At 32.6% G+C, this 14,451-nt stretch overlaps 1 protein-coding gene and 1 long non-coding RNA gene across 3 annotated transcripts; one reads left to right on the top strand and one right to left on the bottom strand.

Annotated features, from left to right (window-relative positions):
* Positions 1-6,415: 6,415 nt before the first annotated feature.
* LOC103501231 (truncated FRIGIDA-like protein 1) lies at positions 6,416-10,559 on the bottom strand. Of its 2 annotated transcripts, XM_051079449.1 has the most exons (4): positions 9,473-10,559; positions 8,675-8,850; positions 8,142-8,571; positions 6,416-6,806 (listed from the first exon to the last, which is right to left on the bottom strand). In XM_051079449.1, exons 1-4 carry the CDS (start codon positions 10,281-10,283, stop codon positions 6,799-6,801), a joined length of 1,425 nt encoding a protein of 474 aa, XP_050935406.1. In that variant the 5' UTR covers positions 10,284-10,559; the 3' UTR covers positions 6,416-6,798. The 2 variants fall into 2 exon arrangements, with proteins under 2 accessions (XP_050935406.1, XP_008462976.1); XM_008464754.3 differs by lacking the exon at positions 6,416-6,806 and having other exon boundaries at positions 7,507-8,571; positions 9,473-10,558.
* A 1,079-nt stretch (positions 10,560-11,638) lies between these two features.
* LOC103503167 (uncharacterized) lies at positions 11,639-13,873 on the top strand. The gene is made up of 3 exons (XR_007815584.1): positions 11,639-11,785; positions 12,429-12,513; positions 13,654-13,873. It is a non-coding gene; the product is annotated as an uncharacterized LOC103503167 (long non-coding RNA).
* Positions 13,874-14,451: the final 578 nt, after the last annotated feature.

The following is a 14,451-nucleotide window of genomic DNA, read 5'->3' as shown; positions in this document are numbered from 1 at the left end:
ATTTTTTCCCATAATTCACTACTATCTTTGACATTAACAAGCACGGCCGTCAAACGTGAAGTCAATAAATTGAAACGCAATAAAAAGTAGAAATTTACATTCTCATTACTATGTCAATTTACAAAAGTGAAATGATTCCCCCAATATGTTAAAAAAATGAAACTAAGAAAATTTCAAACCTACTATAGCTCCAGTATTAACATATATTTAGTTTTTGAAAAATTTTTCACAATAGGAAACATAGGTTTAAAACTATTTTAACGTTTTCTAATTTAACCACCAATGTGTTTTAAAACAATTTTTTAGTGGAATTTACGTATGAGCGATGTCAGAGAAATGTTTTACTTTGTTTGTAGTACTACTTATTTGAAATTAGGATTTTTGGCAATACTTGTATATATTTTTCTAAGTACACACATCCATCACAACTGTAACTACTCAGTAAAAGTAGAAACTTTAAAAAAGTTGTACATAATTTTCTTCCCATCTAGTTTCATCACAAGTGTTACCAATTTTCAAATTAGACTTTTTACAACATCTATATCAATATTGTTTCTTTGCAATCCACATTCATCCCAAGTCGTCCCATGTTTGAAATTTGAATTTTTTCAAGAGTGGTAGCTATGTTTCATATTCGAACTTGATGTTTACTTGTTTGTTTTTACCATTCTAATAACACGCGTACTTAATCATGGTTAGGATAGTTGTTACCTTCAAATGGATCCACAAAACCTTGCTGCAATCCTAATTGTGTTCACAGTTTCCCAACTTCAGTTACTACTAACGTTGGAGGCACTCATGAACGATAATAAGCGGCTGACACATACACCTTACGATACTAGACATAGAATTAGGTAGCTTACACTACAAGAAATTAAGGTTCTCCCAATGCATACAAAGGCGTCGGAAGAACAAAAGTTAGGAAATAAGCTTTATCCCGACGTCACTTTTCACACGTCGGGTAAATGACCTTTTCCTGACGCCATGAAAGAGACAAGAAAGTCCAACCTAGTATGTCGCCAAAGTACTCTAATGGATAGTCAAACATTTTCTATTCTATGTCATTTACTACGGACTGTTCCTGGCCTTTCGTCGACAAAGATTGTCGATGTTGAGGAAATAGTTTTAATGTTCTTGCACGTCCTTGCCCATTACGTGAAGAACTAAGTTCTACAGAAGGAAATTGTTTCGTCTGGTGAGACTATTTCCCGACATTTCAACCTCGTCTTGCTGGCTGTGATACGACTACACGACGAGTTGCTAAAGAAACTGCAGCCAGTAACCAATACCTATAACAATCCACGATGGAAGTGCTTCGAGGTGCGCATAGTCGAAATCATCTGTATGCCACGTATCACTACATCCCAATAATTAATGGCGAATTGTTTAACTCTGCAAAATTGCCTTGGGGCATTGAACGGGACGTATATGAAGGTGAACGTGTCGCAAATTGATCGCCCTAGGTACAGAACGCATAAGGGCAATATTGCCACTAATGTGCTCGGAATGTGCGACACAAAAGGCGATTTCATATTCGTTCTGGCCGGATGGAAAGGATCCACAGCAAATTTGTGCATCTCTGGGATGCGCTTGCACGACCAAATGGACAGCATGTTCCCAAGGGTATTTACAATTTCTACTCCTCCCATGACGTTTAAAAATTTCTACATCACTGTGTATAACCCGTTGTGTTACATAACAAGGTTTTACTATCTATACAACGTGGGGTATCCAAACATTGAGGGATTTCTCGCTCCTTACAGAGGGCAGAGGTACCACTTGCAAGAATGGTGTGGCACCAGAAATGCACCAACCACCACATGGAATGTCATTGAATGCGCATTTGGTCTTTTAAAGGGTCGCTGGACAATCCTTCGTGGAAAGTCATACTACCTCGTCCAAGTGCAATGTCGGACCATTCTAGCATGTTTCCTATTGCATAATTTGATAAACAGGGAGATGATGAATGTCGATAACTTAAAGGACATCAATAAGGGAGACTCGGCATACGCGACGACCACTGCATGTGACGACATTCACTACATTGAGACCTCAAACGAATGAACTCAATGTCGGGATGAATTAGTCGTGGCGATATTCAATAAATGGCAGTTGCATAACAAATAGCTCCCAACATTTGAAATTAGAAGCTACTGTGTTTGTGCAATTTTACTAGTGCTACTGTGTTATTGAATGTTGAATGTATGCATGTATGATTTACATTAATGAAAATATATACATTCCCATGATATACGTTGAAGTTGTTTCATTTTCATGTTTATTTACTGTTACCATTCGACATTACTTACATATGAATGTCTTTGTTGTCATCTTCATTGTCAATATGGCAAGTTCGTCGTGTACCCCTAAGCATGTGTGGACAAAGGAGGAGGAGGCCACACTAGTAGAGTGTTTGGTGGAGTTCTATCCAGGAGTGGATGAAAGTCGGAAAATAGTACGTTCCGACCAAGTTATCTGGCCCAACTTGTCCAAATGATGGCTGCAAAGTTGCATGGATGTCTTGTCCAAGCCACTATTGTTATGGACTATCGAATAAAGACATTGAAATGGACCTTTCAGGAAATCACAGAAATTTGGCCCATCATGCAGTGGGTTCAGATGTAATGATGAGGCGAAGTGCATAATTGCTGAGAAGTACCTGTTCAATAACCAGGTCAGGGTAAGGAAAATTTTTTAAAATGGAACAATACTTTAAAACTTTACTTCGATCGTTTAGATAATTCAAGTTTTTATTGACCATGTTTTTATGCAGACACACCTTGCAGTGAAGGGCCTCCTGAACAAAGTGTTTCCCTATTACGATGAATTGGCCTATGTGTTCGAGAGGGATTGGGCGACGGGTTGAGGTGCAGAGACTTTGCTGACGTCGAGTCTAATGATCCTAGCAGGTACGGAGGATTTCAAATGCCTAATGGAATCGATATGGAGATCCCCGCAATGTACAACCAGGGGTTTTGCATGTCCAAGTATTCACACGAGATTTCTAGAGAAATTTGGTTCGTGGAGTTGAACTTGTTTTGATGTTGTATTTACGTTGATTTAATGCGATGTGGTTCAATTTTCATAATTTGATCCTTTGATTCTCTCTCGACTGGACGCTTACGCTTGATTTGAGGAAACGGAGCACATGATGTTCTTAAAGTTGGAGTCTTGGAAGAAAGCTTGTATCTTCAAAAGAGCTTATATCTTCAAGAGAGCTTCAATCTTCGATGACGGTCGACTTCAGGAGTTAAGTCTTCTAGGCCTTCAGGAAAAATTCTCTCCAGGCCTTCTGGAGTAAAAAATTTCTCACCCCACACCTGAAGAGAACTCCTCTATTTATAGAGTTTCCTGGTGGGCTTTTATGGACTTGGGCTTGGTTTGGTCCATGGACCATACTCATGGACTCAATCACATAGATTTGGATCATATTTAATTTTGGGCTAAATTAAACTTATTTTTTGGCTCAATTGAATTTTAGCCCAAGTAAATAATATTTAATTGAACCAAAATAATTAATTTGATCCAATTGTCATAATAAAGACATGTGACATCATCAAAATTGTCCAATTTGTCTTTAAATTTAATTTGGGACACATGTTAATTTTTAGTTAATCCCAAATACAATTATTTTAGTAAATGATGTGCAATTTGTAATTGATTCCAAAATTTCTTATTCAACACTAGGATTTTAAACGTGTTGCTGGCGGATCCTTTTTTGCATTTTGGACAACAGGTGTGGTTTCCTTGAGATGATTGACTAGGAGAAGATGGACTTCTGCACAGTCCTCCTACGAGTCTTCTACTTCCACCATCTTACTTTATGTTTTCTTACTTCGCTCCTTATATGATTTGTACTGTTCTTGGTAATTCTATTTGATTAAATTGTTTTAGTATTTACTCTATTCGTTGGTATTAATGCAAGTTTTAGTATCGCAATTCGCATTAACGGGTGTTAGTTGAACATATTTAAATTTGTTCGGTGTATGTAACATTTGCAAAAAAAAAAAAAAAAAAAAAGTGTTTAGGTGCCATGTAATTAGTAATTTAAGTATGTTAAATATGGATGCCTACGTTAGAGCGAGTAAGCCAAACTATTAAAAAAAATGCTAACGCGTTCGAAATTTAAAAACATGCAATAAGTGTTTTTTACATTTACAAAATGACTTCGAAAAATATATTACAAACATGTATAAAAATTATTGGCAAATTGGTGAAATATAATTACTAATTAATCAAATTAAATATGGACATTGATGTTAGAGAAATTAAGGCAAACTATTACACAAAATGTTGGACGATTTCAAAATTAAAAAATATGCAATAGTTTGTTTTTACATTTACAAAATGAATTAGAAATAAAAATATAAAAAAAATTGAAAAATAAAAAAAATATCACAACTCTCCTTACGTAAACCCTTCTTCCAAACATTTGTTATCACAATCCTATCATAATCCTACCTACATAACCCTCCCTCCAAACACATCTTATCACAACACTATTATAACACTATTTACATAACCCTTCCCTCAAACACATCATTCATAACCCTTTTTACATAGCTCTTTCCATAAACACCTCTATCATAAAACTACCTTTTTAAACCTTTACCCCAAACACATATTATAATAAAACTATGTTTATCATAACACTAGTTTTATCGTAATCCTAACCCTTCCATAACCAAACTATTCCCTTAAATGGCCCCTTACATGTTTGGTTAGATCTTTTTATAAGCGTTTATGTTCATAATTTTGTTTGGTTTGTCATATACCAAAAATGTTTATTCTTAAATCAAATTACTATAAAAACCTACTAAACACTATGACCTAATTTCATGAAGAAATACATATATTTTAATTCTTTTAGAAAGAAATATATTTTGAAAGAATTTTCTACATGTATATATATAATAAAAAAGATAGGGAGACATGGTGTGGAGAACCGGGGTATTTTTGCCAATCCAAATCCAAAGTTGTAGTCTTGATCCTTTTTGTTGGAGAAAATAATTTTGATCGAATTTGATTGTGTAGCAAATTGTAGTTGGAATATTTGATTGAATCCACCAAAAGTTGTGTTTCCCGTCCATGTGATAATTTATTTTATGATAAAAGCAGGTTTTGATTGATTTCTTTAAAATGAATTATTTTGTAAATTAATTTTAAAAAAATACATTTTATGAACTTGCCAAACATTGCAATTTTTTCAAAATAACTTCTTTGCAAATTTAAACATTTCACAATAGGAACCAAACACACCATAAACCTAATTGAAAAATATAACTTTTGAATCAATACTTCATAATTTGTTTAATTTTAATTTCTTCACTTTAATGTCCATTTTTTTAAGAGTTTAAATATCCATTTTTTTTCTTATTACTATTATTATTTCTTCGCTTTTTTCTTGTAGATTATAAATCTAGTCTCTCAATATTAATTTTTTTTTTTACTACAATAACATGCAATAACATACAATAACTCTAAGATTTATTTAAAATGTAAAAACTAAAACTCGACCTTTAGCTTGATTTTTCAAATTTTATTTTTTAAACAATAGATATAAACTCCTTTAATATATATACTTTTTACAGTGTTTTAAAAATTTAAATAAAATTTTGAAAACTAAAAGAAATAATTTTCAAAAGCGTATTCTTTAAAAAAAAATTGGTCAAGAATTCAACTTTGATAAAAAAAAATTAAATAAACTGTCTAATTTTTAAAAACTAAAAACAAAATAATTACAGATCGAAATCTTAAAATACAGACTAAAATGGAACTAAGCTCACAGGAACCTAGAATGATATTGCTGCCTTTTTTTGTCTTTTTGAAACTTAAATATGTCTATTCAAAGAAGTTTCTAATAATTCATTACAGTTAACTTCTTTCATATATTGCCTACATGACATGATAGGGTTCGGTCAAAAACGTTTAATAAACATAATTAATAACAAACACGAAATTGAAAAATAAACACAAGTTAATAGCATTGTGTACTAAATTTGAATACATGCTAGCAAGTATAGATAACTTTACTGTGTCTTCGTAATTAACTAACAAAAGATGAAATTAACTCCTCAGATTAAGCTATAATGACCATGTGAGGATGTAACATCTTATGAGCTTCTTTAGTAACTAAATATGGTTTCATCAAAACGAGTGTCCAACAAAAATAATAAAAATAGTTAAATGTGTATGCAAGCTAACCGACACAAAAAAGGAGTAAATTAATTTCATTCACAAACCTGTTTTTGGGATTTAAATATAACAAAACAAAAGTTGAATGGGGAATGCTAGGATCCTACTCGTAAAACCCAGGGCAAACCTTAAGCATTAGTGATTATATCCCCAGGATCGAGAGTTAATTAGCAAATACCTAAACATAATCCAACTGAAAACATATTACCTTACAAATAAATTTGTACAAAGTATTGGCATTTATTAGTATCAAATAATGTTATTGAATCATTCAATTATGAGCATCATATCCTGTTTTATACACATAATATATAAAGATTAAAAAGACATACCCTATTGCTTAATCGGCACATAGCTCAAAAGATAAATGTACAAACTAACATCTTAAACATCCCCCACTCACAATTGTAAGTGTTGAACTAAAAAAAAAAAAAAATGATCCAATGGCTCTTGGTACAAAACAAAATCCCCACACCCCACACCCCAAACCCTTCCATGCAAAATCAAAACAATTCATCTACGTGATATAAAGATACATATTTTGAGAGTTAGAGACGTGGAGGAAAAAATGTCTCATCAAATGACACGTACTTTCATTTCTCCTTAACTTCCTGCGAATGTAGAATAGCATTTTCACTCAAACTAATATCAATGACAAGAATATTTTGGTTAACAGATCAGTTCCATTATTTCTTTTTTCCCTTCCTTTATGAGAATAACATGTGTCATGTTTGTGTACAACCCAAAACTCTTGGCTATGTCTAGTGTTTTAAAAGTCCTCCCGCAGCGCACACCTAGGCTCAAGGCTTAGATCTGGTGGCTCCTTTATTTTATTAACTAAAATGATTAAATTTAGTAAGCTTAAAAGCAAAACTTCTGGGGTTTAGGGTTTTTTTTTCTTCATATTTCTACTTCAACTATGCTACCTATTGTACGAGTAGTACTTTTATATACCATGCACCTCACAAAATAAAGTCTTTTTGCACCGGTGCAATATTGTGCGGCTATGTTTGGGAATAACCCAGAAGCATTTCTAACTCAAAATCATCATATTATGAATTAAACTATAACAACTTTAAAATAAATAAATAAATATACATATACGTACTTATGTATATGGATATGTATGTATAAGTTTCTAAAAACACTTCCAGAGTGTTTTGACCTAGGTGATTCTTAACGATGTCTTTGTACGAGATAAAAAGTGGTCTAGAATTAAACATAAAAAGTAATTTTTCGTAGACCACTTTTAGCCTAAAGTGTCTATAATTGAAGAATTTTTCAAGCAAGAAGTATATTGGAAGCACCCCCTTCCCCAAGAAACTTGCCTAATGTATATTTCCGCAAGAAAAATGACAGTTTGGAAACGTAAGAACTAGACTATACAAAAAGATCAAGAGATGATTTCAAGTCCTACAGAAACCATACCAAGAAGAGCAAGTCTGCCTTCTAATGATAGTGGCACTCTGTGTCAAGTCAGAAAAAAGTTAATATCCCAACTGTACTAAAAGAAACAAAACCATATTCATGGATACTACAAGAGATGGGAAGATGGTCGATGCCATTTCATGTCATATCCCACCATAGCAAGCAGCTGATCCAAAAAGTATGCGATGATAGACAATTCCAAAACTACTGGGGATAGTAAGATGGATGGAAATGGGGTGGCAAACCCACACCATACCCAGGTGGTGCATATGGCTCTGATTGGTATGTGTGAGAATTAGCAGTGGTTGCATTTCCAGGAAAACCCATGGGGCCTCCAGCCAAACCATAATACTCAGCTGATGAGCCATGATAAGAGGCAACAGCTGGAGTGGAGCCTGCCACTGCTATACCATAGGCCATAGCCGATGAGCTCTCAAATGGAGCAGGGTGTTCCGGCAGTAAACCTGCTGGCTGTAGATGAGATTGTGCATATGAAACAGGATAATTTGGTAACAAACCTGCTGGCTGTAGAAGAGATTGTTGATAAGAGGCACCAAGTTCAGCTACCAAACCTGCAGAAGGTAGGCGTGTTTGTTGATATGGGGGATAATTTGGATTTCCAACACCGACGATGTTTGGAACTGCTGCAGAGACAACTGGAGCAGCCATGCGTGGGCGATTAATTGGAACCAGTTGTGACATTTGTTTCTTCAGCTGCAATTTCTGTTTCTTAAACTTTTGTTTTGCTTGCTGATGTTGTTGCGACTGTTTTTGTCTGGCCATAACAGGAGAAGCTCCTGCAGGACGCTTCCTGTTGGCCTGTTGTTTTTCCAGCTGCTCAATTCGCTTTTCAAGGTTCACTCGCGGATAATCAGAATCAAGCTTGTATTCTTCAATCAATCTGATCACAGATTTTAATGCACCCACTTCTTTAGCGGTAGCCTCATTCTGCTCAAGAATATTTACAGTAATTGAAGTATCGAAACAATTATTTTCTATCAAATCTGAAAGTAAATGAAGTAGCAAATACGGTTGGATTGGATGTAAATACCAGTGCCCTGAGAGAATTTTTTCCTTCCTTGCTTACTGCTTTGGCTGCCTTCTTGGACTCCTTCACATAATCTTTTAAGATGGGAACAGGCGAAAATTTTTCAGTCAACTCAAACTCGAAGATAAATTTGACAGCTAAAAGTTGCTTCCCCTTGTCTAACAGTTTCTGGACAAGATCTGTGAAAAACCACAAATAATATGGCAGTTTCAGTATAGTGCAAGTGCAAGCGATTATTACACTACTTCAACGAATGTGCAAGCTTGCAAGTATCTAAATATTCAGAAAGCCCTCTACTTCTTAAGTTCTCATGTCCTCTACTTCCTAAGTTCTCGTGGCATATAAATAGTTGTCCCGTATTTACCTTCGGATGGCAACTTCATGAGTGTTGTGATCAATATATACTCTTAGCGAAAATCATGTTGGTCGTATATAACTCCATGTTAAACCTTCAAGACTTACACACTTATCTTACTTGCATTAGAAATCCAAAGAAATAATCATAAGATCCTAATATCTATGGAACTATGATTTCGACCACCAAATTTTGGTTTTTGAACTTCTTTTTCAGCCTACATAAGGATTGAACAGCGCATCATGAATCTCCAAACTATATTAGGACTTGGTATAAACTAACTTCAAAATGTACATTCTTTCTATGTTTCTCCAGAAGTTCTTCCGCATTGGCATGATATTTTCCAAAACTAAAATACACATGAATTTACGTTAAGGGAATGATAAATTAAAATAACGATTGTTCAGCTTCTCACTATAAACAATGTTTAAGAAAAATGTACCTACCACCCACTTTATCACCCAAGCCAACGACTTTGCACAACTTTGTAGCTTGTCGATACCGAGCTATGATAGTGAAATAATCAACAAGCTCGTCCACGTTGAATTCCGACGTCAATTTATAAGCTGCAACCAAATGCAAAAACCCTAACGCATCCAATGGATCTTTCCCATCTTTGCTAACGCTTTGTTTCCATTCCAATGCCAACGTCTTCGCCCTTCCCGTTACATGATTGCTGACATTTGGGCAATTATCCATCAAAGTCTCCAACAATAGTATACAGCCTCTCCTCGCATTAGACAATTTCAAGCTATTTTGCTTCGAATTAGAATTGGCATTGAAGAATCCCTCCATTGCATCAAGAACCAGAGCTTCTTGGTCCGGCGCGCACTTAAGAGCAGCCGGAAGCTCATTCCTGACCGGTTCACGATCCTTCGGCAAATTACTAACATATTTACTGAGGCCCTTACTGTCCATGGTCTCGCATAGACGCTTCAACTCGGGGCGAGGCGAAACAGAATCGGCAACCCCATCCTGTTCCTTCCGACTCTCCGGTTTCGGGGGTAATGAAGAAGACGGCTCCTTCTGTTCGGGTTGATTTTGAAGGGCCGTGGATTCTAGAGACTCGAGAGCGTGGAATCTGTTGGTGAGAGAGTTTTGGATTGAAGTGAAGTGGGATTCGAGGTCGGACCAGGAGAGAGAGAAGGAAGAGAGGAGATGGGAATGACTTTTAAGGTCTTCGAATGCCTTCTTCAAGTTCTGTGTTTTGGAATCTACGAGTTGAAGTGCATCGGAGATTGCTTTGAGGTCCGCCATTGGCGTAATGGACGAAGAAAATTGAAAAGAGTATATGGAATTAAAATGAAAATTGTATTGGTATTCTTGGAGTTCGTAGAAACCCTAATCCTTAAGAATCGACATGTTCATGGATTGTTGACGAGCAGAAGAGTTAGCTGTTGTCTTCTCGTAGCGTTTTCGGGCTTCCCTCTTCTACGTGTGAGAATTGCCATTAAAGAGTCGTAAGGTTGGATGATGGAGAAGGAAATGAGATTTTTGTAGCCATGGCCATAGGCCAAGAGCTGAACTGAACTTTTCTTTTTTTTTTTTTTATATATATAATTTTTATTTTACGGATGGCCCCCACCAAATGAAAAAGGACCAAATCAAATGAAGGTTTGGTTTTCTACTCATTTCAAAATTAATGTTTTTTCTTTTAAAAGGGTCAAAAATAGGGTTCATTTGAAAAATATCAAAATAATAATAATAATAATAATAATAAGGGAGAAGCACAAACAATAGTGGATAACGAAGTTTGGGATAATATGTGTTTTCTACTTCACAATATCTATTATTATTATTATTTAAAAAATGGAATATGGAAGTACTGATTTAACTATTATTAAAAATAGGTAAAACTTTGTTATTTGTTATAGAAAGGTTGATTTTCATAAATATAACAAAACGCGAAAATACTTTTAACCTAGCTAACAAAATCAAAAATTTCAAGGAGCTGTCAAATTTTTTTAAAATATTCCAAGTTTGCCCTTGTCATTTTAGAATTTCGCACTGACTCCGATTTCTTACTTCTTCCTTCTATTCTTCTTCTGCAATTTTTCTTTTATATTTTTTTGAAATCATGATCATTGTTCTACAATTATTATTATTCTTTTTCATTACACTTCTGTTATTATTGTCTTTATTTTCAATTAATCATCAATCTTGTATTATTTTTTCAAAGTGTTATTTGGTTCAAGATCGTGTACCAAATATAAAAGATTTTGGTACATGATCTTGAATCAAGATCGTTTAGATTTGGTACGCAATCATGTATCATTTCTTACATGATTGCGTATCATGATCGTTAGAAGAAAAATTACACGATCTGGTCGATTAGTCGCGTGTTGACTGAGACATTTTTTGTATTTTTCATTGAGGGCTTATAGGCTTTTTCCATTTTCGAAATTGTTCTATACGATGTAAATATTTTGTCGGTTTATTATATTTTTTAAAACCCCTCTATGTTATATGTAACAAAACACAAAGGGGTCGTTTATCCTCTATGTTAATGTCAAGCCCACGTTTGGCTCACGGTCTAAAACAATGGGATTAAGAGAGGGGGTAAATAGGCGGTTTAATTTTTTTACAAAAAAAAAAAAGAAAAAAACCTTTCTCCTCCTAATTTCTTCTCAATCTTTCATAGTCTCTCTCATCTCTTCTTCTTCGCGCATCAAACCCTAGTCGCTCTTGATCTCCTTGCGTCTTCATCTCTTCTAATTTCTCTTCTGTCTCTTTTTCTTTTTCTCATACAAAGAAGCAAGGTGAGAGAAAATGGACTTTTTTTGTAATTTTTTAATACTTTATTTATTCTATTCTTTTTGTTCCTTCCTTCTTTTTTTTTTTTTTTTGAATCTTTGTTGTCCTTTTTTTTTCAATCCTTTGTTCCATTTTTTTTGTTGAATCTTTGTTTTTCCATTCTTTTTGTTAAATCCTTTATTCCATTTTTTTTTTGTTGAAGCTTTGCTGTTCTATTTTTTTTGTTGAACCTTTGCTGGTTTTTTTTTTTTGAATCTTTGCTTCTTTTTTGTTCAATCCTTTGTTTCATTTTTTTTGTTGAATCTCTGCTAAGGTTTTTTTTTGTGTATTTTTTTCATGCATCTTTATCTTTGTTATAAGATTTTATGGGCGGATCTATGTTTTTTTTTTAAAATTTTTTAATCCTTTGTTTGTTCTAATTATTTTTGTTCTTTCCATTTGTTTTGTTTGTTCGATCTTATATGATTCTTTTGTGTTTCTTTTTTTATCTGCCTTTTTTCCCTTCTTGTTTTGTAAATACAATTTTTGTTTTTTTAATTTTTGGAGATACTATTCTATTTAATTCTTTTTTTTTCTATTACCAGATCTGAAAATTTTTTGGATAGAAATGATATTGCAAATCATGCAGTGGCTTGCCTTATTTTGCAGATGTCAAGAACAAGGATTTATGGAAGTTCCTACGGTATCTACTCCAAGAAAGAGAAGTTGGAGCTTGAAGGTGATCAATACAAGTGTAAGTTATATCTACACTTAGTTTCTCTTTTGGATTTTTTTTTTCATGATGACTAACTTAATTTTGTGATGTTTCTTTTTTGTGTCTACCCTTTGAAAATACATCGCAATTTTAGTTAAGGCACAAAAACGATGCTCCTAACCCATTTTTCACTTACGAATCTAATAATAATGATCTAACATTATATTTCATGTGTGCATTGCATTAACATTATATTGATCTTGAATTTTTAGTTATGTGAAGCTTAGATGTTCATTAACCATTTATTTTAAAACATCAAACTTTAATTTTTTATTCATTTGCAATTGTGGAACATTTTGGTTATCTGTTTGTTTTAAAACATCAAGTTTTGATATTTTGATTACTTTTCTAAATCAAAGTTTATAAATAAGTTTGTGTAGTCTTAGTGTTTGAGTTTTAAAATATTTTGGTACCTTGATTTGTTTATTTGTTAGTTGAGAAATTTAATTTTGACAAAACTGATTTGATAGTGGATAAAACTGATTTGATAGTGTTGACAATTTGATAGTGGATAATAGTTGAGAAAGATTTAAATTTAGAAATCTTTTTTTTTTATTTATATATAGGATAGTTGTATTTGTATTAAAAAAATTTAATGCTTGCTTTTGGGAGTTGAGGCATTTAATTTTTTGAAAATCTTAATTTTATTTTATTTGTATATAATACATAGTAATTATTATTTTTTTCATTTATCAATGGTGGTTGAGTGATTTGAAAGGAAAAATTTATTAGTTCACACTCATTTGTTTTAAATAGAGCATTTCTCCCTCATTTCTAAACACACAACCTCTTTGTTTTGTTTCTAAAATTTACTTTTTTTGAGGTTGAGGTCATAACATGCTCCCATATGTTTGAGTGGTAACTATTTTACATTTATTTTATATAGACTTTGTTTTATATATATATATATTTTTTTTTTCTTATACTATTATTTTTCTTCTTTTTCCATTGTTCATTGATATTTTATTTGGGTATGTATATTTTACTTTGTTAATGTAGATTTTTCTTTTTACTTTGTTAATGTGGTTTTTACTTTGTTTTCCAACTATCAAGAAGTAAGCTGAATTATATTAGTTCCACTTATCTCATCTCATTGACGGTTTTTTTTTTTTTTTGTAGGTTTGTCTTAGCCTTGCCTTGCATAGTCACACCATCACGTAATGTGCTCTTTTCTTTCCTACATTTGTATATGGACTTTTGTGTTTTTTATTTCTTTGTTAGTACATTCATGTTTTGTATATTATGATTGTGTTATATTTGTCAAATTATTTAGTTTAACTTTTAAGAATACTATGAAATTTAATTTGTAATATTATTTTTTCATTTTTAAGTTAATTTATATTGTTCATTTGTTGTGATAAAATATAAGGGTTACACATGTTTTTTTATGAACAAAAAAGTCACTTAAAACAATACCAATAATTCTGATTATTTTATAGAAACAAATGGGATGAGTATTACTTTTTCTTAACCTAAACAAATGATTGATGCGATATTTGCTAGTTATATAAAGATTTATACAAAATTGAATTTTAAAAATGATTGGCTTTAACCTATTTTAAAAAATCAAAAATATATTATAAAATTTAATATTTAATTTTAGAAAACTGATATGTCATAAAAAAAGATTAAAGAAGAAATCAAATTTATTACTGTGATTTTTGTAAATGAAAGGTAAATTAACAACTTATTATTAACTTCTAAAACGTTGATAAATTTGTAACAAAGCAATATGTTAAAACTTTTGTTTGTAAATTATTAAAAAAAGATAATCTACAAAGCAAGTTTTTTTTTTCTTTTTTTTTTAAAGATATCATTGTCTTTTCTAAAATCAAAACTAAATAACAAAAAAAAACTTGTTTTACTTCATAACTAAATTAAGTTACATAAATTGAGAAAACGAAAACAATTTCTTAA

Source organism: Cucumis melo, chromosome 1 (genome assembly GCF_025177605.1).
Source record: "Cucumis melo cultivar AY chromosome 1, USDA_Cmelo_AY_1.0, whole genome shotgun sequence".
Taxonomy (NCBI): domain Eukaryota; kingdom Viridiplantae; phylum Streptophyta; class Magnoliopsida; order Cucurbitales; family Cucurbitaceae; genus Cucumis; species Cucumis melo.
This window is presented reverse-complemented; position numbering and strand designations above follow the sequence as displayed.